A 27,928-nucleotide genomic window follows, 5' to 3' on the forward strand; every position below is an offset into this window, starting at 1 on the left:
AGGCGCAGGGCCGCAGGTGCATCCGGGATGTCTGCCCAGCGCTCCCGTTCAAACGCGCCGCCCCTTTCTCTGAGAGTTCCCGAAACCGCCGCTGGGGGCCGCCACTGTGCGGCGGTCCGTGTGGACAGTTCCACCTTCTGCCGCTGAGGACTGGGGGCGCCACCGCCACCACGGCCGGTATTCTGAATATTCTGGTCAACGTGTTCTGTTTATTGTTGATCTGTGTTGAAATTCGGCCAGGATTCGCGTAACAAGCCACTAATTATGTTGTCCAGAGCTGCTTGCAGTGCGAGGACGCTACACGCGTTGAAGGTAAGCTTTTAGTTGGACATGACGCAAGTTTCGGTATAGGTTACAGTCCATTCATACAGTTTTCTAGAAACATTTGTCAACTTTGAAGAATGTTGACAAACACTAGAAGGTTAGCCTTTCTGTCCCCTTAAAAGAATTTCAATTTTCTCATTGATTTTTGGTTTCTTCCTGAGCTCAGTTCGAAGGGTTCATGCTGTTGACAATATTGTGGCATATTTTGTCAGTTTTATTTTTAATCCTTTAATGTCCATCCAGTGTCATTATAGAAATTTTATGACATGTATTTCTATCATAATTTTTCGTGTCATTCACTTTAACCTGGTAATTGCTAATTTTCGTTTTCCAGAATGGATGTATGGACGCAGAGCGATTGGGAATTGCAAGCCATAGAGTATTATGGAGTCAGCCCTCCAGAAATGCTTCAACTCCAATAAACACTATTGTTATGTTTGTTCCTGAGCAAGAGGTAGGTGTTTTCTGTGTACAGTAAATCTGACTGTCATTCCTTCACATTCACAATCTTTTCTTGACGAGTTTCTTGATTTCTTTGCAGGCATGGATTGTCGAGCGAATGGGAAGATTTAACAGACTTTTGCAGCCTGGCCTTAATTTTCTTATCCCATTTTTAGACAAAGTGAAATATGTACAGAGTCTCAAAGAAATAACTATTGATATTCCAAAGCAAAGTGCCATCACTGCAGGTAATAATGGGAGCAACCATTTGAGGTGATCAATGCACAGTATGTAGTTAAAAAATAAATCTGTGAATATGATTCCTCCTTCTTTTTCGTTTCTTTAGACAATGTGAATTTAAATATTGATGGCGTCTTGTATTTAAAAATAACTGACCCTAAAAAAACTAGTTATGGTATAGAGGACCCTGAATTTGCAATCAGTCAACTTGCACAAACTACTATGAGGTATGTACAGATTCAAATGCACTCCATAAGACTCTTCAACTATGTATTTGTTTGTTGTATGCTTTTATTTTATTTTATTTTACATTGCAGAGCTGAATTAGGTAAAATGAGTTTAGAGCAGATTTTCCAAGAACGAGAATCATTAAATGTGACTATAGTTGAAGCCATAAACAAGGCTAGTTTTGAGCCATGGGGCATCTCCTGTTTAAGATATGAAATCCGTAAGTACTTAAGTTTCTTTCTTAATGTTTTATTGCTTATGTTTGAAACAATGAGATAGTGAGCTGAACAAAATTTTGCAGGTGACATTACGCTGCCTGCACGAATCACTGAAGCTATGCAGATGCAGGTGGAGGCAGAACGAAAAAAGCGAGCTGCAATTCTCGAGTCAGAAGGGCAAAAAGAGGCTGCAATTAATGTTGCGGAGGGACAGAAGAAAGCAAGGATCTTAGCTTCAGGTACTGCTATGTTCTTTCAACCCAGGTATTTCTCCATAGGATCTCTCCATTAATTTCTGAAATATCGTTGTTATTCTAGAGGCTGCTCAGTTGGAGAAAATTAACCGAGCAAAGGGTGAAGCTGAAGCTCTTCTCACAGTAGCCAAGGCTAGAGCCACAGGTTTGGATGCTGTTGCGGACTCTCTAAGGAAATCTGTAAGTGTCATTCATTCCTGGCTATCAAAGGATTCCTCCAGCTTGACAGAAGTTTATTATGTTCTCTCTCGTTTTTGTATTTTTTAGAATGGAAAAAGTGCAGCATCATTAGTTGTTGCTGAGCAGTATGTGAATGCCTTTGAAAAATTGGCCCGCACCAATAATACTCTTATTTTACCAAGCAATGCTGGAGATATATCAAATGCTGTAGGACAGGTAATACGGGTAGTAGTTCTCTTGTATTAAATGTTTGTGATTGTCTGTTCCATGTAACCATATCTGTCTTGTCTTTTTCAGGCTATGTCTATTTATAGCACAATTACTAGAAATCAACTCTCTGAAGATAACCAGATCAGTCAGAGTCTCCCTTACAAAGGTTCCGATATTGAAGAATACTTCAGTGATCACGAAAACACTGAGGACAGATGTGATTCAAAATCTACATCACATCCGCCTCCACCAACAACATCTACCTGATTGTAAGAATGTTTAATAATTTCACTTGTGTGAATTTGTTGTTGCCTGACATCATCCAAAACTTGATACCTTCAATGAATTCAATGATTTACTTCATATCCATTGAAGATCTTGTTATAGCAGAGTATTTCTCCATCACATCTGATTAATTATAGCAGATTGGGCGCCATTCCTTCATTGTAACCATATTTTTAGCCATACCACTGTGCTACCGTAGATATATAAAGAGAGATATACAATTTTTTGAATATGCCTGTAGTTGCTCCAAAGTAATTTTTCTGGATTGTTTTTGTATACATTGTCATCAAATCTTTCTTAACCATCGTCTGGTACGGAAGTTTTTTACTCTTACTGGGTGTCATCATGTACCCGGAGGGTCTTTGGGGAGAAAAGAGAAAACCAATTTTCAATTTCGAATTCTGATTTTATTTTTTTTCTTTTAGTGTGAACGGAATAAATTGTGCTTAAAGAGTACTGTTTTCATGTTATTTCAATTGTATCACATGGGGAAATGACAATTTTTGGTAGCATGTCACAAGTTGGTAACTTGTCGGTGTTCATGATGAGCCGAAGAGTCTGAGGGCGAAGACGGGCACCACGGAGAGGAGCAGGAGTGGGAGGGAGGGCACCGCGAAGCCGGCGCCGTTCTCCTCGCTGTCGGGGATGCCGTCTCCATCTGCAACACCACCGTAACGCTGTAGCGACGCCCCTCTGCACAGTGGGCGGCCAACACTCTAGACGCGTTTTGAGCTCCAGAGTCGCTAAATGGGACTCGAACCGACCGTGTGACCCCACCAATGGATTGGATCCGAAGGAGAGCAATCCATTGGTGGGGTCACACGTTCGGTTCGAGACCTGTTTAGCGACTCTGGAGCTCAAAACGCGTCTAGAGTTTTGGCCGCCTCCGCCGGTCTTCTGGCCCACTGTGCTGTGGCGCCGGAAGCAACCCAACGCGCTGGGCTGCGGGCCAGGCTGCCTTCACTTCACACGGTCCACGCCCCCCAGCCCAGCACTTTGCCCGCGTCTAGGACAGTGAATCCTCGTTCGAAAATAGGGGGTGGCGCGCCGCGGCCTGGTTGTCGTTTAGTTTTGTTTGTGCGTTTTTGCGGGGGAGCCTGTTGGACCCCTGCCCTGCGGCGACGCGGTGCTTGCCCCGCTTGCTGGCTTGCGCGCGTCATGTAGGAGAGCGTGGACCGTTTCCCATTTCCTAGTGCCTTGGTGCTGCGGCCGAACCCTTTGGCTCTATTTCCGACCGGCCGAGCCCTTTGGGCCACCTCACTTACTCCATCGTCAATTTGTTTCGCTGTCTTCGAGTGAAGCAGAGGGTGCGGGGCTTGCTGGCCGGTTTACACAATAACGTGGCCAACGTCCCCGCTAACTGCCACCGCCTCCTCGATTCGAGCGGCTCTGGCTCGCGGCACCCTCCCTAGCCAGGGCAGTTGCAACCTACCGCTGTCCGGGCCGTCGTCCTTGCCGTCGTGGTCCACGTCCACGGCCTGGATGCAGACGATGTTGAGGGCGACCAGCACCACGAGCAGCAGGGCGAGCCACGGCCTCATCTGGAGCAAGGAACAAGCATGAGCTGGCGCCTCAGCAGCCACGCAGCGAGACAGACGTTTTAGCGCTGCGAACACCCGGAGGTGACTTGAATCTAACGCATGGTGGTACCAATGGCACGTGCTTGCTTCGAGTCCTATTTGAAGACTGTGGAGGCGGGTTTGTGGCGTTGGGGTGAACAACCCCATGGGCCTCCGAGGCCGCCATCGTTCATCGAGACACTTCCTTTTCCTTTTTTTGAGGGACGGTCCGCAAATGACGTACACCTGCTATTTCGGGGACCGCACCCCTTTTCCCACGTGACCCCCGCTGGGCCCGGCTGGGCCTCTGCATAGGCTGGTTCCGAGCGGAGAGTCGTTTGGTCGCTGCGTCCCTGTCGCACTCCCGGGCGTCCCTAGGCGTCCCCAAGGGCAGCCACGGGGTGCGAGGGAGACGCCCGGGCCTGGCGGCCTGGCTGGGCCTCTGGGCGGCGGGCCAGAAGGCGCCAGAAGGGCTGCCCAGGCCTCTAGGCCCAGGCTGGCCGCCGCGTCGTCTGGCCGCGTGCGAACGCGCTGCGCACCCGCCGTCTCTCTCGCACTCACGGGCCTGCCCGCAGGGCCCGCAGGGGTGCAAGAGAGCCAGAGCGAGTCCACTTTATCGCGAATCGGATATCGGATTTCGCGCTAACGAGAGGACGATGACAAAGTCGCTCAGTGTGGCGACGGGGACAAGTGGTCGACACGCCGGGGCGTCAAAGCCGGCCAAAAGTCGTCCTCAGCTCAGAAACCCGCATGCCTCTCGGATGCTTTACTTCGCTCCGCTGCCGCAGTGAGTGGGAGAGAGACAGGGTGACATCCCATGCGGGACACCCCGTGCGAGTGTGACGGAGACAGCGCATGATGCCAGCAATTAAAACGACCAGAGCAATAAAACGAGGGCCAGACCGAAGCGGCGCCAAAGTGCTGTCGCCTCGGGGCCGGTCGAGCCAATGCCTCGTCGATGTATCGAATGTATCGCACCGCGGCTCAGGGTTCGAATACCGACCACTCATTTTTAGCAACAAAAAATAAATGATGCATTTCACGGTGTACGCCCAACCAGCCGAGGATAGGCAAGCCCGCCGCACCGCCGTGCCTTGCATGCCGCCCGCCTGCCTACCCCGCAGGCGCTCTGTCTCTCTCGGGCCCTCACGGAGCGCAGAGTGCAGCAGTGACAGAGCAGACTCCTCTTCTGCATCGCTCGGCAGGCCCGGCAGGCCTAGAGGCGCCTGAAGGCCCCGTGCTCCACCTGCCGCATGGCCCCACCTAGCCACCCCGACCTGCCCCTCCCCGTCCCCGTTGGCGGAACGGCGGCAACTTGAAACCCTGTACATTTCTTTTATAGCCGGCTGGCGAGGATTTGCAGTCATTGCGCAAGGCGTGCGCTTCCCGCTCCGCGGCGTCGCCTCGCCTCGCCACGTCGCCACCGAGGTGCACGGGGCTTTTCAAAACCACGGAACAGTGCTGGCGAACGCCGCGTTCGAAAAGGGCTGCAACTTCTCCGCGAACTGCCGCAAGGAAGCAACAGGGACTGGATCATGGTGAACCCCGGTTGTTCCGGCTTCCTCTCTCTCTCTCACTCACTGCACAGCCCAGGCTGTCTGTGGAACGTACCTTGATGCGGTTGGGGTGATGTGGCTGGGGCGACGGCGCGCAGAGAACTGCCCAGGCAGGCCGGCCCAGCCCGCCACTCCGCCGGGGGCTGCTGGGGGTAGGGGTACCAAGGGTACACTTTAATCCCCCCCCCCTCCCCTCCCTTTTCGGCTCAGTGCGGCACCGCCACTTGTTGGACCGCGCGCCCCGCGAGTGCGACGAGGATGGCAAGGCCAGCCGCACACACACACACACACACACACAACCAAAATAAATCGAGTGAAGAGACCTGCCCGGTGGACAATACGACGGTCCGTCCGTCTCTGTCGCACTCCCAAGGCGCCCGGCCAAAGCAAAAAGTTTGTTAGTGTACATTATGCGTGTGGTCTGCTGATGGGGCAGCCCCACCCCCATCGCCCCGAGGTTCACTGTCCCCGGGGATGAATCACTTTTGAGTGTCATTAAATTTTTGTTTTAGCTAGAAAGTCTCCCCTTTCCTCCATCAAAGTTCTTGCCATTGTGTGGGAGAGCAGTAACTTAACAGAGTTTTGAAAAAAAAATCATTTTTGTGGTTTAACAAGAAATTTTACAAATCTGTAATACAGCTACAACTTTCTGATCTAAATGTACATGTTACAAACTTTTAAGATCCAAATTATTTACAGTCCACAAATATTAAATTGATTAAACAATCTTTCTCTACATAAACCAGCCAGAGTTCCATCTATCCCGGAAACGCTCCCTCTTGGTTTTTCCATCTAGCCGGAGAGGGTCCTTCAGGAATTTTTCTTGGGCTTCTACTCGCTGAGGATCAGGTCTCACTGCGTCTCCTACAATCATCTCTCCCTGAGGTGTCAGCACTGTTCTTTCAATGTCCTCTTCTGTTGGTTCCCCATTAGGAAAAGTGATAGGAGTTACTTTAACCAAATGTTTAACCTTCCACAAATCTTCACAAATATACTCAGTGTTCTTCAGAATAACAATGTGATCATCATCCTGTAACAAGCAAAAATTTAATTTGGACACATTCATTTAACATGTACAAAACTTTCAAAGAATGAGTGTGGCAAGTGCGTTTTCTCCTACATTTTCACAAAGTTGAGTTTACTTACAATTGCGTCCAGCCCCAATCGAGTCAACACCTTCCTGTCCCAATGTGGCTGACCCTTCATTGGCTTGACTCTCTGCACCATTAACAACTTAGTTGGCTCATAAGGGGGATCTTGATAGGTGTCCGGGTCCCTGCACACAAGGACAATGAAACATCACAATGTTGCATAGACAGAAAACACCAAGTAACTGTCGCATGGCGCTGTCAAATTCAATGATCGGCACAAGATTCTTGGGTGTCGCGTGACAGCGAGGTGGTGAGGTCTCCGTTCCAACTCTCAGATTCACCACCAGCCAAGCGGCAACCACAAGACTAGGAGGCACCAGAGGCGGGTAGCGAGGTTAGGCTCACCGTGGGTAGTATCTGAGAGCGCCAGTCGCCACGCTCGGGGCGTCAGGGTACGGATTCTTGTTGGTTAAAAACTCGTATTCGTGTTTCCTTTGGTTGGGGTTCTTTATTTTTTTACCCCGCACCGGCTGGTACGAAACTTTCGGCAATTTTGAAAACACAGAAGTGGAGATCCTGAGCACCGTCGCCATGTTTGTTGTCTGCCTCCGTCTGCTAGACAGGTGCGCCACCCTCGAGATGACCCACTGCCCTGCAATTTTAGGGGGGATGCCGTGACCACTAAAGCGGAAACAGTTTTAAAGTTTTATTTACGCGCCTTAGAATGGTAAAGGTGTCCTTTTCTACTCTGCGAAGAGTCATTTGTTGCTGCTACACCCTGCAGTCTTGTCACTCTGTCGCGTTGGCGGCAGGGATACCGTGGCGCCAAAACTCAACTGCATCCGCAGGCCCGACATCAGTCTTTTGTAACTGCTGAAACGTTTTTTTTTTTTTTTTTTTTTTTTTAGAATTCCGCCTCTATTGCCTCTGCTCCGTGACAACCCCCGCTTGATGGAGAACATAGGTCGGGACGCGTTGCGAGACATTCGAGCTCGAATCCAACAGGTGCCTCTTGAATGGAATCCAGTCTTGCATCTCTGCCTGTTCTACCCTTTTACCACACCCGGCGCCCTTGCAGTCTCCCTCCACCTGGTGGTGCCTCAGGCCATGAAAAAGAATCTCTCTTCTAGGCGGTGCCATGCAAGCGGCCACGCGTGACACTCAATTAGCACTGTGCCAATCAGGAGCCTGGCTGTTCTGTGCCCTCGCCTCGTTTTGCGGTTCGGTTCGGTCCAGGCTGAGGCCGGTCATTTCGTCTCCAGGGAACGACAGTGTTCGCGTCACGAAGTGAAGCGAAGTGCGAGGGGAGTCACGTGCGCTGACCGGGCAGTAGGCGGACCGGGCGGAGAAGGCCGCGCCGAAGCACGGCGGTATAAAGCCTCGGCTCGCTGGCGCGCATGCAAGTTGCTGCCCTGTGGCCAGCAAGTGAGAACCCCGTGGGCAGAGCCTCCTATCCCAGCGCCCCGCTCGGCGCTCCTCTCCGATCCACACTTGAACCTCTCTGTTGGCGCCGCAGGAGACACCGGGACTTCCCTCTCAGTCTCAGCATGGACAGGACCGTCAGGACGTGCCTGCTGGCGGGCCTGGCGCTCCTCTCCCTGGCGTACGTCGCCGAGGCCGAGACCTACGACGAGGGCCGCTTCGCGCACATCAACGTGGACGAGGTCCTGGGCAACCAGCGCATCCTCGTCGCCTTCATCAAGTGCTTCCTGGACCAGGGCCCGTGCACGGCCGACTCCAAGGACATGAAAAGTGAGTTTTTAATCACATCGCCGGTTGGACTGGGGAACTGAAATCAATTGTCCCGGGCGTCGTATTTCAGCTAGTTGGGGTCACATTGCGGCCGTCGGTGAATCGTTCCGCTGGCTGGACAGTGGGGGAGGGGGAGTGGGCATGTTTACACGGACGGGCTGGCGCAGGCTGGCGCTGCTCGCGTGCTGAGCACAGGCACGGACAGGTGCGTGCCGCGCACCGCCCCCATCAAGGAGACAATGAGTGTCATCAGCGCGGTTGCCAATCCCGGATTGCACTGACCATGTCCCACAGAGACCTCTGCAGAAGCCATGTTGTGCTAAGTTCCAATTCTATTTCAGAGCTCCTGCCCGACGTGCTCGACACGCGGTGTGCAAAGTGCACCGACAGGCAGAAGAAGATGATGGCACAAGCAGTGAAGCATGTGAAAGAGCACTACCCGAAGGAGTGGGAAGAGCTGGTCAACAAGTACGACCCCGACCATTCAAAGTCTGCAGATCTCGACGACTTCCTCATCAAAGCCAGTGCATAACCAGGGGCTTCCAACGTCAAGGAAAATAAAACAGTTTGATAATCAAAGATTTATTTTAGAACTTCTGGAAACTCTTCTTGGAACCAGCACCCTTGGACACCTTCAGGACGTTGAAACGCACGGTCTTGCTGAGAGGACGGCACTCTCCAACGGTGACAACATCGCCAATCGACACGTCCCTGGAAAAATAAAAACCAATATGAAACCAGGGAACACAAAACAATTACACCATTTAGACAGTTTTAACAAACAGCTGGCCTTCTTAAGACAAATAAACTGACAATTCCAAAGCATTATCAGATAAAAGATCAAGAGTAATCCAGTGTACCCAACTTATCGGCCCAGGGGTTGCAATAAGTGCACCGCTGGTTCCTAAGCGGACAATAATCTGCCCTAGACCTGAAAGACTGATCAAAAATAATTCTGCAGTCTGTGGCGGAGAAGGGCCTTGCACGGTCTTAGAACCAGACCTTTGCACATGACAGTCATGACTCTGGTGACTTGAGTTTTGAGTAATCAAGTGTTTCCAACTTATCGGCCCAAGGGTTGCAATGGATGCACCACTGGTTCCTAAGTGGACAATAATCTGCCCTTGACCTGAAAGACTGACCAGAAACAATTCTGAAGTCTGTGGCGGAGAAGGGACATGCACAGAAGATCATAATCAAGCTAGGAGGTAAACAAAAATCCAGTGTACCCATCTTTTCGGCCCAAGGGTTGCAATAAATGCACCGCTGGTTCCTAAGTGGGCAATAATCTGCCCTCGACCTGAAAGACTGATCAAAAATAATTCTGCAGTCTGTGGCGGAGAAGGGACTCACATCTTTGAACTAACTGACAGCATGTCAATCATAGTGTTTAACAAAAGCTTTTCAGTTCAAATATCACAAATACAACCATCAAAACGTTGGATCTATGCCAAAGGGGAGAAAATACACAAAAGAGGCTTCATGAATCCACAACACAAGAGGAACCACTTGACACTCACTAAACTTAAGGAAACCATTGCATTTCTACTCATAAAATTAACAGCATAAATAATCAAGCAACACCAGATGAACTCACCTGAAGCAGGGCGATAGGTGAACTGACATGTTCTTGTGCCTCTTCTCGAATCTGTTATATTTGCGAACATAGTGCAGGTAATCTCTCCGGATGACAATGGTCCTCTGCATCTTCATCTTTTGGACAACTCCAGTCAAGATACGTCCTCGGATAGAGATGTTGCCAGTGAAGGGGCACTTCTTGTCAATGTAAGTTCCTTCAATGGCCTGAAAAAGTCAATGGAATAGAGCAAATTAATTAGCAAAAAAAATCAGTCAGGGCCTTACTTAGCCCTATGAGGAGAGCAACCAACTTACTTCACGAGGAGTTTTGAATCCTAGACCGACATCACGGGTGTAGCGAAGACTCTTCTTCTTGCCACCAACACCCTTCTTCCTGTTGAGGAAGATGGTTGGCTGCTTTTGGAAAGCACGCTCTGTCTGCAAGCACAAAAAGACAACAATCAGGAAACATACCACAAAAATCAAAAATACACGTAGGCCGTGTCACCGTGTATGCCGCCTCGGTAAACCACCTAACCAAAGCCGATTGGCTGAGATAGGTTATGGTCCGACCGGTAATCACTCCTACTCGCTCAATCAAATTTGTGACAACCGAACGGAACGCACGAACTTTACGGTCGATGTCTACAGAGTCGGACCAGAACGAATCCTTCGGATCGACACGGCAAATGCAAAGATCTACAGGAACCGTACAGCGGAGAAACAAAACGTGGATGATCGCAACATACGCATCCCACGTGTGAAGTAAATATTGCGTGTTGTGGAAGCCAAGGAGAGAAAAGTTGTTCATTACGATCAACCCAAACGGTTCTTCAAACGAAACTCCATGACTTTCATGTGATTTTGACGAGAAATTGCTCAAATATTAGCATAAACTTCAACAAAAAATACTCAGAACGAACCTGATCCGCCATTTTGCTGTACGAGAGGAGGCAACGAAAGAACCCCAACTGTGGGACCGGATACGGATCTATGTACAATGGGTGTGTTCTACTGCAGTATAACTCAAAATGACCTTGTGAGACCAGGCAGTGCTGGGCTGCTTAGCAGATCTGGAACGAACCCAACTGTTCTGCTCCCTCCCATAAGTTTTCCTTCGCGTGCTAGTAAACATTCATTCTTTTCAGTTTTTCGAAACCCTCTCGGACTGTTATTGTTTGGAATTTCGTTGCACAAGTAAGTGTCCAATCGGTTTGCTTGTGGTAAATATGGAGCTATTTTGTTTCCTTGAGCATTTAATTATTGTATACTGTTTGAGGTAACCTATACTCTCACGTTGGGGAGGAGATGTCATTTTCGACTATTCGTAGATTTAATGAAAATTGTACCGAGTGAAGTAAATAAACCTGAAGTTGCCCATTACATTCTTAGTAAAAGTGGATGGCCAAGTTTGATTGTTACCTTAATGGTTCTACAATTTACTGGCAATTTCTGCATTTGACTTCTATTTTGTTTACAAGAGCTTCTACTATTTTTGTTTCAGTGAAAGAATCTCCAGAGAAAGAGAAAATCCAAATGGACGTTTCCGTGTCGGACAGTGAAGACGATGAAAGTGACAGTAGTGACAGTAGTGGCAGTGGCAGTGGAAGCGATAGCAGTGAATCTTCTGACGAAGATGTAAATGTCGTACTGAAAGTTACATACCACCTGACTCATGAAAAGGCTGTCTCATTGCAAAAGAATTACATCTGCCATATGTGCGGTTCTAGGTGAGGATTCCCATTTCATTTTCATCAGAGTCTGCTCTCTTAACACAGGATGCTATAATCATGGATTCATTCATTTTCCAGTTCTTCTGGCCGAATTGCTACTGCGTCTTCTAATTTTTCATCATCTCTCTATGATCTGGAGAGCCTTCAATCTCTTGCTGTATTTGAGGAACATACCAGCCCAATCACAAACCTGAGGTATGACATTCATATGAAAATCCTTATGACCCTCAAAGTGTGATCAACTTAACATTTCTTTTGCTCCAGATTTCATCCAAATGATCCAAATCAGCTAATATCATCATCTACTGATGGAACAATCAGATTTTGGGATACAAGAAAATCAGGAAAAAGTGTACTGACTTTCAAAGGTAGGTGGAAAATGCCACCTCTAGATTGCTACTTAATTCTTGTGACTTAATATTCAATACCTCCCAAAACTGTTTGCAGATGACACAGCAGGATCAGGGAAGCTGAAACCATTTTTAAGCTTTGACATTTCCAAATCTGGGCATTTTCTTTGTGCTGGGACTGAGGTTTTCGATGGAGATGCATTCTTGGTTTTTGGTGATGCCCGTTCGTGTAAAGTCCTGGGTGGATATTGGGAGTCCCATAGTGACGACATTACTCAAGTACGGTATATATTCAAAATTCATTTTCCATTCAATCATCCTTGTATTAAATTTTAAAATGTTGATTCTGTTTGTAGGTTTCATTTCATCCGCTGATTCCTGATAATGTAGCATCAGGCTCCAGTGATGGGTTGATTAACATTTATGACCTCAAAAAAGACACAGAAGACGATGCATTGGTCGACAGTCTCAACACAGAATCTACTGTTGTATGTATTGTTCAAACACAATTTCAACTTGAAAGACACACCCTGTATTTGAACTTGTTTTCATGCATGTTACAGGACAAGCTTACCTGGTATCTCTTAAACGGAACCCACAAAGGCATTGCATGCATTCTAGATACTATGGATGTTCAACTTTGGACACAGGATGGTGCAGCACCCATTTCAACATTTTCTAGAAAACATGTTGCAAACAGCACTGGGGTAAAACTACTTCTCAACTATCTTTTTATTTATTTTTATCTTAATAAAAGTTTAACTCTAATGAATGATATTGTCACATTTCAGTGGAAAGCCAGTAAGAGTAACATTATTAATATTCATCAAACTTCGTCAGAAGATTTACTATTCCTGGCTGGAGGCTCCGTAAAAGAAAGGTTTGTATCCCTTACACACCATTCATTCATTAATGATCTTTCCTTGCCGATGAGTAATTCTACCTAATTTATCAGTGACCGCTTGGCTCTTTTGCAAGTCAAAGATAAAGACCTACTTGTGGAATCAGAGTTGCCTGGGAATAAGCAGAGAGTCCGATGCAGTTGGTTTCATCCAGAGGTTGGTGCCATAAAATTGTCATTTTCTACGACTGTTTGAGTATGTACTTCTAACTTTGTCTTCACATCATATTCCATTCAGAGTGGAAGTTTGGTAACTGCTGGGGAGAATGGAATAATATCTCATTGGCGACCTGGAGCAGAACCTGTGACCGACAAGGCCCCAAAGGTGAGTACTAGACTCGAGCCAATCATTAATGTTAACTGGAGGAAATCTACCCAGCTCAGCAACTTGTATTTTGATCTTGCTCCATTTTGTTCCAGGTTTTAGCAAAGACAACATCTACACGATTGAAACCATACTGAAGTTTTTAGCGAAGATACCAACTAACACCTTTGCAGGAGGAATTCCTGCTGGAGCCATTTACTGTAGCAATGCAAAGTGCTATTGCACTGATGTGATACTGGATTTAATAAATGAAGATAGCACACATTCTTGTACATTTTAAAACCTATAGTCATTTATTTGTGAAGTTAACAATATAATATTTGCTTACGTTTTGAGAATACACATAACACACCATGAGGAGGGGGGAAACATTTTTCTTTCTTCTGTTAAAGTAATGACTTGGTTTTCTGTAACATATGGCAGCACAGCACTTTTTTCCCCTTCACTAGATCAAATTTTACGTACATAACCCAAGTAAAATTTTTAAAAACATGCCAAATTATCTGTGGGTATGCCACTAAAAATTCTTAACAATTATTAGGAAAACTAAAGAAACACTCAATGGACACATGAAATCTGACACAGAAGTATTTCTCTGTGGAAACTTTAGTGCAGCCTTCAGCCAACTACTGATTGTCTGTGTAACTCCACTACAGTGCTTTGGGAAGGTTGAATCGGTGAGAGATTAGTTCAAAGGAGCTGTGGGCAAATGACCCAGCTAAACCTAAGTTAAGTTCCCTACCTGCATTGCTTTACACTACAGGGAAAAATATAACACAATTACAAAGCCTCCATCAAACCATAAAATGAAAACAACTATTGGGTGTGAATAATGATAATAATAGTACTAATAATTATACTTATAAAAGGAGAAAAAAAATAAAACAACAGCTGAGTTAAACAATGTAGAACCATAGCCCAAGTATAAAAGGAAGACCTGTCACCATGGGTACTCCATGGGCCCAGTGGCAACTACACTTCAAGCACTACTCTTGAGAGAGCTCATCTCCAATCACACACATTACCTCGATCTTCAAATATCTTACGAGATAAGATAACTGTTATTTTGTCCAGGAAGTTCTTATTAAGACAAGGAGAGTAAAACAAGCAACATTAGTTCTGGTTCACGAGTCTCATCTATACTCCATGAACAGGAAAGTGTTCCCATTAGTGACATTATTGGACATATCCTGCTTCATCTCAACACAAAGTACACCGTGCACCATTATATGCATCACATTACTGAAAAGAAAATTCACAACAGTCAGTATTTAAATAAATGGAGTGAATGTAATCAAATGCTATATTTTTCTTTCAATGATGCTGCAGTTTTAGCACTTTGTGATGATTGTATAAATATTTAAGCTCAAAGAGTGAATCCCCAAACAGTACTGATCACATAGCTATGGCGTTAAATTATCACAGAAAGGAAATATATTTGTTTGATAAAAAATAAAGCTTTGACAATGAAAAAAATGTACAATTCCCTCTCACTACACACTTACACCTTGCGTGTGGTTTCAAAGAATTAAGGAATACCAAAACTTTTCAACATCTAACAGAATGTCTCTTTGCTTTACATATAACATAATTTATTTTATATTTTTATACCTCTGTATTGATAAAGAAATTTCTTAAAAATAAAAATTAAGTTTACAAAGAATATTTTTGGTACAAATTTTGCTATACAAAGAACAAGTAATGCCTCAGCATATGTAAAATCATCTGGGTACTCTGCAGAGATAAAAGTGCTTGACTAAACGTACTCTAAAAAAAACACAAAGTTTTCAAAGAGAAAATTAATAGTAAGTTGAATAATGAAAATGGAACACAATAAAGATCCCTGTAACTCACACATCAACAAATTTATCTGAATGAAGGTTAATTTTATGACACACATAAGCATTTTGTCTCTTTGAACATAAAACAAGGCCAACTTGCCAGAAAAGCAAAAACAAAACTTTATAATTTATTTGTATAAAATGTATATGTATATGGGTTAGGATACATGATGATTTGGTAAGATGTTCCAAGTCTTTGAGCAGCGACACTAGCCGTCCAACATTTCCTGGAGTAATTGCTGGCCAGGCTGCGCACTGCCTTGAGGGGCTGCAGCAGAAGAGCCTGCATCTGCTTCAGGTTCAAAGTCGACACTTGACGCTCGGCTTTCCGCTCGCTCCTCAGATATCAACCCTCACTTACTGACAAGGAACATGATGAGCCTGAAAGTAGAAAACACTCAATGAATAATGTTAATATTTTCAGATTTAATTTATCTACAACATTAGACATACCTGAAGTTAATGGCCTTGCATGAGAGTAAACGATTGCACTCAGCAGTATCTTGTAAAGCAAGGCGGACATAGGGACTTTCATTCTCTTGATCGGTGAAGTCAAACTTGTCCACTTTGGGAGTAGCCTTCATGTCTCCAAAAGGTCCACGGATCACAAGGAATGACATGGAGAGTGGGCATGTTGTCTTCGTCTTCAGAATAAGCTAAGATGCAGCAAACACAATGGAAGCACATGGTCAGAGTGAGAAAAAAGAAACATTCATAGAAAAAAATAATAGAAAAAAGTGATAAGTATTTCAATTTAATCAAGTCTGAAAATTTGATTCCTCTTGAGAGCTGATCACATGTAAACACAAGGGTTACATCAAATACCAGGAGTAGCATCAAAATTTAAACACAGTTTTTTTTTAAAAGGAAATACTATGATTCTCAACAAGATCGTAAAGAATATAATGCATGAATTCCTGGAATTTGAGTTGAACCCGAAAGAGAATTTAAGCTTCATTTTACATCAATGAAACGCCAATGAACCTGTCACCTATTGTTGGAAACTTATGTTTCTTATAATTATAAGAACATAAAAGCGCTAATTATTATAAGACAATTACCAAGAGTAAGAGTCTAGTGGTTTCTCTAATTTGACTTTCACAAAAATAGGCAAAAAATATATGGGGAAAAACAATGTGTTAAAAATATTTAAGATTATGATGAATTTAAGATAGCTGGGATAGCTCTTTTTCTTCCATTATTAAACCTAAAAAGCACAAGCAAACTTTTATTAATTCATGAAAAATGAATCCTCTTGCGGGTCTTCAAATCTTCTGCACAGCAAGATATCTGAAATTGCTTTATGAAACTTGCGAATATTTTGTCCCTTGTGTTGCATTTAAAATCAAACTTTAAGCAGTTGTACTGCAGCAATTATTTAAACTGAACAAAAATCTTTTTTTGCACAAAAAGGCCTAACTATTCAATTAGATTTTGTAAAGGGTGCACTAGCGCAAAGCCATGATGAAAATCTTGACTCTTCCTCTTACAAATTTAAAACAGGGCAGTACAATCAAATCACACACACACATACACATACACCTGTAAACAAGATAAAATATGAGGAAGAGTCATGATTCAATCAGTGCAATGTCAGTGCTCTTCCTAGTATCACTCAAAACCCTAACAAATTGTTCATTGAATACAATGCTGTAGTGCAGACAAGACAGAGGTGCAACTTCAAGGTGTTATAAGAGTAAATATCCAGTAATCAGTAATCCAGTGATATTCTGTGAGCCCATAGGGACACACTACAATAGTGATTACGAATTGTGTAAGTAAAAAATAGTTTCCATCAGATCTATCTATTTGACTTTCACCCATGAAAATCTGTCTTATTCTGTTGACATCTTTTTTTGTTTTGTATTTTTTCCCAAAAATGTTCAGGGAAAAGATTAGCTACACTTTAGTATGCTCAAGTACAACAGCATTAACACTACCTAAATGTTACCAAAAGCAGCCATACTAAACTGGCTGAAGAGAACACAGTGATAAGGACACGGAAGAAAAAGGACTTTCCTTTCAAGGACTCTTTTCTTTCTTTTTCAAGACTGCTCATAATACAAGTATGTTGAAAAGGAATTAGCTCTCAGAATTTATTAACCCTTAGGTTCACCTACTGTCTACCAGTGAGAATGGAGGGGCTCTTGAACACATGACAGCATGAATGAAAAGGACAAAACAATTACTTAATTTAAATCATTAAATCAAGACAAAAACAAATGCTTGGACTTTGGATGAAGTTTTAAAATTGTAAGTGGGCAGATTATTTTTTTTATGAAGCTTATGAACTTAAATGAGCAAGTCTTGAGAAATTGTTAAGATTTAATACTATACCTTCATACCTGCTGTGCAGCTTAGTAGCTGGTGGCCAATTTGATGCATTCCCCATGGCTTTCAAAATGAACACTACCTCAAAGCCTGTTCATAATGACTCTTATGTTGGAATCTTCAAAGTTGAATCAGTGCTGCTTTTGTAGACCTCTTAGATATTATCAAATAACATGAGAAAAACAAAATACAAATCAAACTCTGAAAGTTAAATAGACATTTGGCACTAACACTAAACCAAAAGTTAGGTTTTATCAGTTGAGGATGACCTTGCTGCAAAGTTGTATTTATCAAGAGAAAATAACACTGTTACAAGTAAGTTCTAGGATACAATGAGGAAAAACAAAAAAACAACAGAGCAAAACAGCACGACAAATCCTTCCTTAAGAAGTACAACCAGCAAACAACCAACACATAGAGCACAGAGAGAAACCCCTCATTCACAGGCACAACAGCAAACATCCAGGACCAGAAAAACACATCATCTGAAACTTACCAAAGTAACAATGTCAAGCTTTACCTGGTATGTCATCTCCCGTTCTGAGCTCAGAGAGGGGTCTCGCTGACTGTTGTTGATTCTTGCCTTTACCACCCACTGATGGTTAAATGCTGAGAAGCGGCTTGTCTCATAGAATAGTTTATGCATAAACTCATCAGTGCGGTAAGGTTTCATTTGCAAGTCTGTTAAGAAAATAGTAAATGAATAAATAGTGTGCAGCCCCACGTTGATTTTATGAAGTCTCTTTCAGATTTTTGGGTCTCACCGTTAAAGATGACCTTCTCATAATTAAGCATTTCAAAAATATGGTCATAAAGTCTTTTTTCCTGTTCAAGCTTGTTATCCATAGACAGTAAAGTTTCCATGACCTCTGCACCAGACTTGTGAGGATGGGTGCAAACATTCTCATGTTCTTTCCCCTCATGGAAAGGTCCACGCCAGGGGCAACCAATTCGACTGAATCGGCAGCTGGTCAAACTACAAAAGATGTGCAGGAATCATTTTGAGTGGCAACCTTGGAAATAAGTTGATTGCCCTTTAAGAACATTGCAACCTACCGTTCTTCACACAGAAGCTCCTCATGACGATCAAGGGAATTTCTAGAAAACTCTTTGTTGCAAAATTGGCACTCAGCAGGCAATTCACTGACTGCCTTTTCGACAGCAAGGTTCCGGGAAGCCACACCCTTGCTAATCTCAATGCGGCAATTGGGGCACGTGGCCACTTCATCACGAAGGCGAGCATCGGCCAGGAGATGGGTGAAACACCCAGCGCACATAAGATGTCCATTGGTGCACTGAAAAAGAAAAAAGTAACATAGCAATGGGAAGTCTGGCAAATGCAAAACTGACAAAAACACCAAAAAATAAAATAACAATAAAAAATGTATCCATTAAATAACATAAAAAGTTAAAAAAATATTTCATCTCCAATCAAACAAGATTCATGAAAAATATAACAAAACTGGGATAAGTTTGTTTGGTCATCAGCTGATTCTGAGGTTCCGAGGCCAATGAAGTAAGTGTGACACAAAGATGGCAAGCAGCTGTTGTATTCCAAATTTTCTTGTCAAGGCTACTGCTGTTTACCACTTTCAAAAGAAACCACGAGCAAGAATGATTCGGAGGCAAAAACGAATTCGCGAGACGAAATCAGCTGAATTAATACAGTAATCGAATCGAAACGGTGAAGGATGGGGGAGGGGCGTCGACGTAAACAAAGGTGTACTACGACAACAATGGTGTTCTGCTAGGACAAAAGACAATGGGACCACAGAGAATTTGGACCATTCTCGCGTCTGCATGGAGAAATACAAAGCGCGCTTAGCAGAAACAGTTATAAAGTACGATAAAGAGCAAAGGGACGGTGCGCGGGCGCAAGATTGGGGTCACGCAAGCGACAAAATAGGCGAAATGTAGGTGAAGGCTGAGGGCGACTTGCCTGGTAGACAGCTGACCGAGGAAGGTCCAGGCACACTGCGCAGCACAGAATCCCCCCGAGCCGCTGCTCTAGCTTGATGCTCTTTCCATCGGAGGATTTGCAGATTTTCCTGCGTTTCTTGTCCTGCTCAGGGAATTCGTCAGCCTTTTCTACAACTTCTTGGTGATCTCCACTGGACGAGGCAACTTCTACGTCCGCCATCTTCTTTGTTTTGATTGCATAATAACGAAAACACGGGTACCAAGAAAACCAGCGCTATTGTTGCCAACCGAAACGGGAAGAGTCTCTCTGGAGGCGGGGCGGGACAGGGACAGAGCTGCCGGCAGGTTGGCATCACTTTTTCCGAAGAAGGGTTAATGTGGTACTGCGATTTCTGGAACTGTGACTCGCCTTTTCACCCGCTGTTCTGCTGAGGACGCTCTCCCTGAGCCGGTTTCATCGACAGGTTAACTTTCAATTCTTTTCCAATGCCCAGACTGCCTAGTTTTGTTGGTAAACTGTCCCCACCTTGCCGGAAGCGTACTTTTTGACAACTCTCCGTTGGGCTGTTTCATGTTCGGGTCGCGCAAAATCCAATCCCAACCTGTTTATTTATTTTAAATTTAATAACAACTCTTGTTGACCGATCATCCGCTCCAGTTTCCCATTAATTCATTGGCAATGGTCTAATCCTTTTCTTTGCATGTATGTTTTTCATGTAGGAAAAGCGCAGGCAACGACATCTGACAGCGAAACGTCAAAATAGTTTTAACCCTTTCAACTTCCCAGTCTTCAAGTCGAGTTTCATTTCTCCTCTCCTGACTCTCTGGTTGTAAGGTGCGTGCTTAACACGTTTTTTGATTCGTCCTTTCATATTACTTGCGACAGAATAGTTGAGAGGCCACCTCTCTCCTGTCCTGCAACTTTGGCTTCCAGGCTTTGTGTTGGCAGCATTGCGCCTTGAAAATTGACCTACGTTTGGCGTTCCGCACAGGCACAGGAAACGGGAGGTACTGAGCAATTTGAGGTTCTCGAACCCTGAAGAGAAGAGGCTCTTTTGGCTCGTCTGTTTTTGCGAAAGTCCACTGCAAGTCGCCGCCATGGATGAAGAGTACGACGCGATTGTGCTCGGCACCGGCCTCAAGGAGTGCATCCTGAGTGGAATGCTCTCGGTGTCTGGCAAGAAGGTGCTCCACGTCGACCGCAACAAGTACTACGGGGGCGAGTCCGCGTCAATTACTCCCTTGGAAGAGTTATTCTCGCGCTATGGGGCCCCCGCCCCCGACCAGAGCTACGGCCGCGGCCGGGACTGGAACGTGGACCTCATCCCCAAGTTCCTGATGGCCAATGGGTCTCTGGTGAAACTGCTCATTCATACTGGGGTTACCAAGTACCTGGAGTTCAAGTGTGTGGAGGGTAGCTATGTGTACAAGCAGGGCAAGATTTCCAAAGTCCCTGTGGATCAGAAGGAGGCCCTCGCTTCTGACTTGATGGGAATGTTTGAGAAGCGACGCTTCCGCAATTTCCTGGTCTACGTGCAAGATTTGCAGGAAGATGACCCGAAAACCTGGAAAGATCTGGATCCTAATGTATGCACCATGCAGCAGCTGTATGAGAAGTTCGGTTTGGATAAGAACACTCAAGATTTCACTGGCCACGCTCTTGCCTTGTACCGAGATGATGATTACCTAGCTCAAAGTGCTATCCAGACTGTTCGTCGGATAAAGTTGTACAGTGATTCTCTGGCTCGATACGGCAAGTCCCCTTACCTTTACCCAATGTATGGACTGGGAGAACTACCTCAAGGTTTTGCTCGTCTGTCTGCCATCTACGGAGGTACCTACATGTTAGACAAGCCCATTGATGAGATTGTTTACGAGAATGGAAAGGCAGTAGGAGTTCGTTCTGGAAGTGAAATAGCCAGATGCAAGCAAGTCTATTGTGATCCTTCTTATGTTCCTGAAAAGGTATGTGTTATGCTGCTTCATATTTTGTTGTGCTAAATATTTGATCTGTTTTTGTCATGTCTGGATTTATTTGTGTTGTAGGTCAAGAAGACTGGTCAGGTGATTCGGTGCATCTGCCTTTTGGATCACACCATTCCTAATACTCGAGATGCTCTCTCCACCCAGATTATCATTCCTCAGAAGCAGGTACATATTTGTTTATTTTCTTTTCTGTTTGGATATCATTTGTGCAAATAGAAATTCTAGTCATATTTCCAAATTTTATGTTTTGTGTTTTTCTTTGTTTTAGGTGAATCGCAAATCTGACATTTATGTATCACTTGTAAGCTACACTCACCAAGTGGCCTCAAAGGGCTGGTTCATTGGTATGGTCTCAACCACTGTTGAAACTGACAACCCTGAGGCTGAAATCAAGCCTGGTCTTGAACTTCTTGGCCCAATCAGGCAAAAGTTTGTCACAGTTAGTGACTATTATGAGCCTACTGATGACGGGCTAGAAAGTCAGGTATGAAGTATTTGATTATTATTTTTGCGATCAAATTTTCTTTGCTAGGGTTGGTTGGTTTTTTACACCTTATTGTTTTCAGGTGCTTGTGTCCAAGTCTTATGATGCCACAACACATTTTGAAACTACATGCCTGGATGTCTTGGACATCTTCAGACGAGGAACGGGTACAGACTTCGACTTCTCAGCTGTAAAACAGAATTTGGGTGAGGAGGACCAGTAAACAGTTTGCCAAGTTTTATCTTGAGCTGATTGGATTTAATGTTGTGCATTTAATATGTGAAATATATACCTTGATAGCTGCCAGTACAATCTACTGTTATGTCGTTTTGGTCCCTAAATGTATTGTGCTCTCCTCCAAACTAATGGAATTTCAAGTTTTGATGGTTAAAATTGGCAGCAAGTTTTATTGTCAATTTCTTAAGGAATGTTATTCCTGGCTCAAATGTGAAATCTGGAGGGCTATGGTTTTGGCTCATGAGACAGCAGTTCTTGCAGTTGGCATTGAATTAACTGGTATGTGCTTTTTGAAATTTCACTCGCTTAATAAATATAGGATGAAATGCACAGCTTGGATAGACAGGTTGTTCAAGATGGATGTGAAGAAATTGTTCTGAATGATAATCATTCCTATCATTTTTATTTCCATTTGTCTAGCTTGCCTAAATCGTGTGTGTGAATATTCGAGTCCTCATTTATAGTATTGTTTCTCCCAGTCAAGTAGCTATGCTGGAGTGGTATCCTAGTAATTTTAAGTGCAGATTTTGCTTCCAGAATATTTGAAAATTGTTTATTATTTTTATATGAGGTACGATCAAGAATTCTCTACCTAATGAAATTTGTATGTCATTTCAGGGTTCTTGTGGGAAGCTCATTTTATTCTGTGTATAGTATGTTGTGCTTTGAGGCTATTGGCATTCCTGATCAAGTTTAGAGTATGACTACCTCATTTCATTTTTTTTACTCAAAAGTAAAGAAGTTTTGACTGGATTTGTGGTAACTCAAACTTGCTCTCAGGGTTTCATGTGAAATTGGTGTATGGATTATATTTCAGACAATGTTGATAATTGTCATGTTTTAAATTGGGTTGGACATTTTATTGGGGATTGTGTACTGAAGTACCCATCCCCCAGAAGACATCTATTGCACAAAATAAAAATGTTTGAAAATGAAATAAAGAGCATTATCACCCTTTCACTCTAAATTACTCAATCTTGTCTGCTTTTTATGTAGTTTGTAGTAGATTGTTTGTACTCTGCTGTATTTACCGATTCACTTGTGTATGTATGTATGAATGTGGAACTGTTAGAGCCATTTCTAAAATGTGATTTTATTTCAAATTGATGTGAATTATTGTCATTGTTTATATGTTGTACTCTTGAAGTGCAAGTACTGGGTAGGGGAAAGGTTTCCACATGAAATACCTTAGATCTTCTAATTTCAGTGATATAAATGTAATGTCACTCATGGTGCTTGTTTAGGCTTTGTATCCATTTGGCAAGAATGCGGATGAGGCAAGTTAAAAACATTGTCCATACAATTTATATTTATAATTTTATGCAGTGGCAGGAAGATTGATAATTGTTCTATTATAATAGCTCTGTTTTTGATTGAAGTTCCAACTGTTTCTCTTATTTTCTAAAGGAAACAAATCTTTCCCCTCTTCACCTTTATGCTTGGCTGTGTTTCTTTTTCTTAATTAATTTTAAAGGACTATCAAGGGTCTGTTGCATGTAAACTCTTATATTACGGCTCATTAAATTACGTCAGAATCTTAACTTTGCATTCTCAAACAATACATTGAGTTATCTCTACATCCGAAATAAATTTTGTCATTGTATACAACAGGCGATGAAAACACTTCAGAATCAATATTGTGGTAGCAATGTATACCACCGTCATTAAGATTTACAATAAAAACTTCTCCTGCGGAGTTGCAAACTGTTGCACATAAATTATTGACGCCATCACAAGTTCTAATATTAAACGGGAAAGGCGCTGCACCTATTCTGGCACCTAAAGATATTTTCCATTTCAGTGAAATTTCATTTTGTGGGTTAATAAATAAACAGTATAGACAGAAATCATAACAACCCACTAAAATGTAGTGGGTATCAGTACATGAAAAGTCAGGAACAATTACCAATGGAGCAAATATAAATCCACCAGCTTTCCAAGTCCACACCTGTAAGGAAAAGTAAAACAATTTGAGAACCTACAGTCAGTGTTGCCATTTGGTTACTGCGTTACTCACTGAGAAGAACTTACCACTTCCCCAGTAGCGACATTGAGGCAATGCAGGGTCCCTTTCACTTCTGCAGCAACCACATAATCTCCCAAAGAGGTAGAAAAATGTGATGGCGTTGAAAATACAGGATTGCTCAAACTAGTTGACCATATTACTTTTCCATCCATAGTGTGTACAGCAGATACTAGCTTTCCTAAATTGCACAGAATGGCTATTTTTCCAAGAATGAGTGGGGCAGCCAACCAGTTTCCTTTGCAATCAGCAGAACTGGCCAGTGATGCATACCACTCCAATAAACCTTGCTGCAGTTGATAAACAAATAAAATGTTCATTGAACAAAAGAGTTCATTTTTCATAAGATGAAAAATAAAAGATTTACTTACTTGAGCATTAACACAGTATACAAGTTTGTCATATGAGCCAAATAGTACACTGCTGCCTCCATTGCAAAGAGCGGGGGGGCATTTAACTTCCCCCCCAGTTTTGAAAGACCAGTTTATTTTCCCACTCACTGAATTGATGCAGTAGAGGGCCCCATCATAGCACCCTACCAAACAAAAATTTAAATTATCAAAATGTCATAGATAGTTGGCTTTCTCACAAACATAGGGGAATACAAGAGTAACTTGCCCACAAAAATGAACTGGCCACAGACAGATGGGCAAGCTGAAGATTCAATACGATCTGGTAATGTGACCATCCATCGGACATCCCCTTCTTTCCCATCCACATAAGTCAGCTTTCCAGAATGAGACCCAACCACAACACCAATATGGCCGCTGTGTAAAATTTAAGATAGTAATGAGTACATGCAAATAAAAAAATTGAAAGCATCATCACCAGAAAATATGATCTCACCTTCTATAAATTAAGCATAAAGGTGAGGCGTCTATGCACTTGTTGAGGTCAACTTTCCACACAAGATCTAATTGTATTGTCCGCAAGACAGATTGGGGTATGTCAAACACTGACATGCTCTCGCTGGATGATGTTCCTCTAAGACTGAATGATTCAAGTTCATCAGCATACTGTGGTTCTTGTTTGGTGTCTTCAAGCTCAGCCATTTCGTCCACTTTGAGAGTGGTTTCATCTCCTTCCTTCTCAAATGGCTGGTTGCAGGTCTTGGTATTCGTATGGTGAAACTGGCACAAATGTTCACAGATAAAGGAAAAACTGTTGCCAGAAAGGAGTAAGTCGCCAAGATCTTTTGGAATTTCTCCAAGGTATTCCTCCAACTCTGTCATCAATATCACAGCTAAAAGTGAGTTTCCTCCAGCTAACAGGAAAGAACCTCCTTCCAGAGACTGCAGCCCCAGCACTTCACACCACAGCTTTGTAAATAGTTCTTTGACTAGAAGTTTAGACGCAGGTGGTTTTTGGTTGGTTGATGCAAGAGCAGCAGACTGACGATTCACTTTCCCTGTAAGGAACAGTTATATTTTATATTTATAGGAATCAAATTACTGCAACAAAAATGTGTATCATGGAACCATCCTGCTTTTCATGCTTGTAATTACCATGTACTGTCAGTGGCATTTCCTCAACAGGGATTATTTCATCTGGTACCAGAAAACTTTGAGACAACTCGCTAGTCAAAAAGTGCCTTCTCAAAGTTAAAATTGGCAAAGGTTCTCTTAAGCATACCATTAGCAAGAGTTTGTGTCTTTCCTCATCCCACACACTGCAGGCATACTTTACGGAAGCGTGGTTTAGGGCAATATGCTCTACATTTTCTAGATTAATACGATGTCCCCATCTCTTTATATGATTGTCTTTTCTACCTAGGTAATACATTTTTTTATTGGAATGAACCTGCACATAGAAATCATCATAAATAAAAACCTTCAGCAAAAATTAAAACAAACTCTATTTTTGAAAGCTTGAATACCTGCACAATATCACCTGTACCACGGTACACAGGATAGGAATAATCTAAACAATTTTCATCGTCAATTTCACAGATCCTTTTAGAGCTGCCTGTTAATTCAAAATCAAGATGAAAGGGTGAATACAGGTTGCATTCCTCCAGAAAATCCATTAGTGTCAAAAAGCCACCATGAAATTGTGATTTTCATGCATACCAATAAACATTTCTCCGCACCCGCTGTCAATGGCAAGGCCAGTTAAGACATCTCTAACTTCAAACAGTGTTTCTGACAATGGCTTGCCAAGAGGTACAGAAGTTTTGTCTTCAGTGGGGTCAAGAATATGTGCTTCTTTGGAAGGTATTACCTGATGAATACTGGCCCATGCTGAGACTTCAGTGATACCATAAATGTTGTAGATGTGAGTATTATTCCCAATACCTGCAACAATAATACTTGTTAAGAGCCAACATTTGATACACCAAGGAATATTGAGATATTGAATATTTGTTTAATTAACAAACCTTTGCATCGAGTAAGCTTTGATTCTGATGGGAATGGTTCACCTCCAAATAAAAGAACTCTTAAAGAAGATTTTGAGGATAAAACAACTTCTTGTAATTCTTTTTCTGACCATCGATTGAAGACTGAGGGAGTCATTTGTAAGACAGAAACACCTTGTGATGCATCACATGGAAATAAAATTTCAAGGAGGCGTCCCGCAGAGGCTTTTATGGACTTTGATGTGACTAGCAATGATGCGCCAGCAGCAAATGCCACAAAAACATCAACTACACTGGGATCAAACGTCGAAGGTGAAGAAAGGAAGACAAGATCTGTAGATGTAACATTGCACATATCCCTAAAATACGGAAAAAAACATCTTGTTACTTTGGAAAATAGATACACATTCAAAATACAAATAAATATGACAAATGCCTTCACACTTACATGATGTCCATAATATTTGGAACTATACTAGAATGGGGTACTCGAACGATTTTAGGCTGACCCGTACTTCCTGATGTGAGAACTGCATATGCCATTTGGTGCGGGCATTTTCTTGAGTCATTACCAGAATTTAATCTTTCAAAATACATAAAAGTGTCTCGTACTTGGACTCGGCATTGTTGATTTCCTGAACTACTGAAGCGCTCCTCACTTTTATGGACTAGCAACGAAGTTCCAAGCTTGCCAAGATATTGAATCTGTTTTTCAGATGTCCAGGAAGGATCGCAACAAGCGAAACCAAAGCCCTGGTTAAGAATGCTGAAACCAAATGGATGTGAAAGGATTATTTCTTTGACAAAGGAACGGCGCAAAGGAAAAAAAAGAGGTTAGGATAGACATACCCTAATAATACTGCAGGGTAAATAAGACACTGGTCCATGCATACAGCAACAAACTGAGATGGTCGTTGACTAGAGCTTTTTAAAAAGTTGGCGATGGCTTCGGATACAATACAACTGGCATCCCACAACTCCTTGTACGTCAAACTGCATTTAGTTAGTCCATTGTTTTCTATGACCGCTATTCTGTCTTGATGAAGGTGCAAAGATTTACTAAATAGTTCATCCAAAGTTTCTTCACCCGCGGTGAAGGAAAACAAGCAAGAAGTCATTGTGGTGAGCCAGGGTAGAGTGCAGAGCCCAGGATCTGGACAAAGCTTTCGGTTTTAGGCCATGGCGGCAAGCGGTATCGACTCAGGCCAACATGAGTCCGAATGTAGAGGACACTTCACCGACAAAGTCACAGACTTCAACATTTCACGGCAGGAACGATACCGGGAACAACACTGCAAGGAAACATTCCATGCCAGTCCGTCGTCTGCTTCCACTTGTAAGCAATGTAAACAAACAGACAGCCGAAGGAGACCCGAACCCGAAGCAGAGCCGAAGCGGAGCCGAAGATCACGGCGCGCGAGAGAGGCGAGACTGAAAGTAGAATCCAGATTCAGATTCGTCGAAATTAAGGCACCACAGCGTGTGCGACAAAAACTGCGGCTTTAATTGATTTTCCACAAGCCAA

General features: G+C 43.3%; 8 protein-coding genes across 13 annotated transcripts; 4 read left to right on the top strand and 4 right to left on the bottom strand.

The window, feature by feature from the left end:
* On the top strand, positions 1–2,834 carry LOC117648243 (stomatin-like protein 2, mitochondrial). Its single transcript, XM_034390643.1, has 9 exons — positions 1–312; positions 659–778; positions 866–1,013; positions 1,112–1,232; positions 1,323–1,453; positions 1,535–1,690; positions 1,770–1,885; positions 1,973–2,101; positions 2,183–2,834. The coding sequence occupies exons 1-9, from the start codon at positions 265–267 to the stop codon at positions 2,360–2,362; spliced, it is 1,149 nt and encodes a 382-aa protein (XP_034246534.1). The 5' UTR covers positions 1–264; the 3' UTR covers positions 2,363–2,834.
* Positions 2,766–7,212, bottom strand: LOC117648247 (39S ribosomal protein L30, mitochondrial). Its single transcript, XM_034390646.1, has 5 exons — positions 6,992–7,212; positions 6,642–6,771; positions 5,551–6,525; positions 3,813–3,921; positions 2,766–3,038 (listed from the first exon to the last, which is right to left on the bottom strand). The coding sequence occupies exons 1-3, from the start codon at positions 7,177–7,179 to the stop codon at positions 6,229–6,231; spliced, it is 615 nt and encodes a 204-aa protein (XP_034246537.1). The 5' UTR covers positions 7,180–7,212; the 3' UTR covers positions 2,766–3,038; positions 3,813–3,921; positions 5,551–6,228.
* Positions 3,857–8,919, top strand: LOC117648248 (ejaculatory bulb-specific protein 3-like). 3 transcript variants are annotated; one of them, XM_034390650.1, is made up of 3 exons: positions 3,857–4,002; positions 8,103–8,338; positions 8,680–8,919. In XM_034390650.1, exons 2-3 carry the CDS (start codon positions 8,134–8,136, stop codon positions 8,868–8,870), a joined length of 396 nt encoding a protein of 131 aa, XP_034246541.1. In that variant the 5' UTR covers positions 3,857–4,002; positions 8,103–8,133; the 3' UTR covers positions 8,871–8,919. The 3 variants fall into 3 exon arrangements, with proteins under 3 accessions (XP_034246541.1, XP_034246539.1, XP_034246538.1); XM_034390648.1 differs by lacking the exon at positions 3,857–4,002 and adding an exon at positions 7,696–8,011; XM_034390647.1 differs by lacking the exon at positions 3,857–4,002 and having other exon boundaries at positions 7,702–8,338.
* Positions 8,905–10,991, bottom strand: LOC117648249 (40S ribosomal protein S11). Its single transcript, XM_034390651.1, has 4 exons — positions 10,840–10,991; positions 10,232–10,354; positions 9,936–10,141; positions 8,905–9,049 (listed from the first exon to the last, which is right to left on the bottom strand). The coding sequence occupies exons 1-4, from the start codon at positions 10,849–10,851 to the stop codon at positions 8,926–8,928; spliced, it is 465 nt and encodes a 154-aa protein (XP_034246542.1). The 5' UTR covers positions 10,852–10,991; the 3' UTR covers positions 8,905–8,925.
* LOC117648242 (WD repeat-containing protein 89) lies at positions 10,953–13,489 on the top strand. Its single transcript, XM_034390642.1, has 11 exons — positions 10,953–11,113; positions 11,421–11,646; positions 11,728–11,844; positions 11,914–12,017; positions 12,097–12,278; positions 12,356–12,487; positions 12,563–12,706; positions 12,791–12,879; positions 12,955–13,057; positions 13,139–13,225; positions 13,321–13,489. Coding segments are annotated over exons 1-11 (1,227 nt in total). The 5' UTR covers positions 10,953–11,112; the 3' UTR covers positions 13,363–13,489.
* LOC117648245 (cysteine and histidine-rich protein 1 homolog) lies at positions 13,490–19,674 on the bottom strand. 3 transcript variants are annotated; one of them, XM_034390645.1, is made up of 6 exons: positions 19,337–19,537; positions 18,454–18,692; positions 18,162–18,373; positions 17,918–18,078; positions 15,520–15,722; positions 13,490–15,447 (listed from the first exon to the last, which is right to left on the bottom strand). In XM_034390645.1, the coding sequence occupies exons 1-6, from the start codon at positions 19,535–19,537 to the stop codon at positions 15,420–15,422; spliced, it is 1,044 nt and encodes a 347-aa protein (XP_034246536.1). In that variant the 3' UTR covers positions 13,490–15,419. The 3 variants fall into 3 exon arrangements, 1 of the variants encoding a protein (XP_034246536.1); XR_004587882.1 differs by lacking the exon at positions 13,490–15,447 and adding an exon at positions 17,412–17,550 and having other exon boundaries at positions 15,587–15,722; positions 19,337–19,674; XR_004587881.1 differs by lacking the exon at positions 13,490–15,447 and adding an exon at positions 17,404–17,550 and having other exon boundaries at positions 15,587–15,722; positions 19,337–19,674.
* Positions 19,641–23,565, top strand: LOC117648241 (rab GDP dissociation inhibitor alpha). 2 transcript variants are annotated; one of them, XM_034390641.1, is made up of 6 exons: positions 19,641–19,781; positions 20,038–20,152; positions 20,252–21,282; positions 21,364–21,468; positions 21,572–21,787; positions 21,870–23,565. In XM_034390641.1, the coding sequence occupies exons 3-6, from the start codon at positions 20,416–20,418 to the stop codon at positions 22,008–22,010; spliced, it is 1,329 nt and encodes a 442-aa protein (XP_034246532.1). In that variant the 5' UTR covers positions 19,641–19,781; positions 20,038–20,152; positions 20,252–20,415; the 3' UTR covers positions 22,011–23,565. The 2 variants fall into 2 exon arrangements, with proteins under 2 accessions (XP_034246532.1, XP_034246531.1); XM_034390640.1 differs by having other exon boundaries at positions 20,310–21,282.
* LOC117648240 (beta-alanine-activating enzyme) lies at positions 23,316–27,860 on the bottom strand. The gene is made up of 11 exons (XM_034390639.1): positions 27,253–27,860; positions 26,852–27,169; positions 26,425–26,762; positions 26,117–26,341; positions 25,924–26,012; positions 25,553–25,847; positions 24,894–25,455; positions 24,666–24,814; positions 24,419–24,582; positions 24,056–24,337; positions 23,316–23,972 (listed from the first exon to the last, which is right to left on the bottom strand). Exons 1-11 carry the CDS (start codon positions 27,519–27,521, stop codon positions 23,562–23,564), a joined length of 3,102 nt encoding a protein of 1,033 aa, XP_034246530.1. The 5' UTR covers positions 27,522–27,860; the 3' UTR covers positions 23,316–23,561.
* Between the last annotated feature and the right edge of the window lie 68 nt (positions 27,861–27,928).

The sequence above is a fragment of the Thrips palmi genome, unplaced genomic scaffold, assembly GCF_012932325.1.
Source record: "Thrips palmi isolate BJ-2018 unplaced genomic scaffold, TpBJ-2018v1 HiC_scaffold_3, whole genome shotgun sequence".
In the NCBI taxonomy this organism is placed as follows: domain Eukaryota; kingdom Metazoa; phylum Arthropoda; class Insecta; order Thysanoptera; family Thripidae; genus Thrips; species Thrips palmi.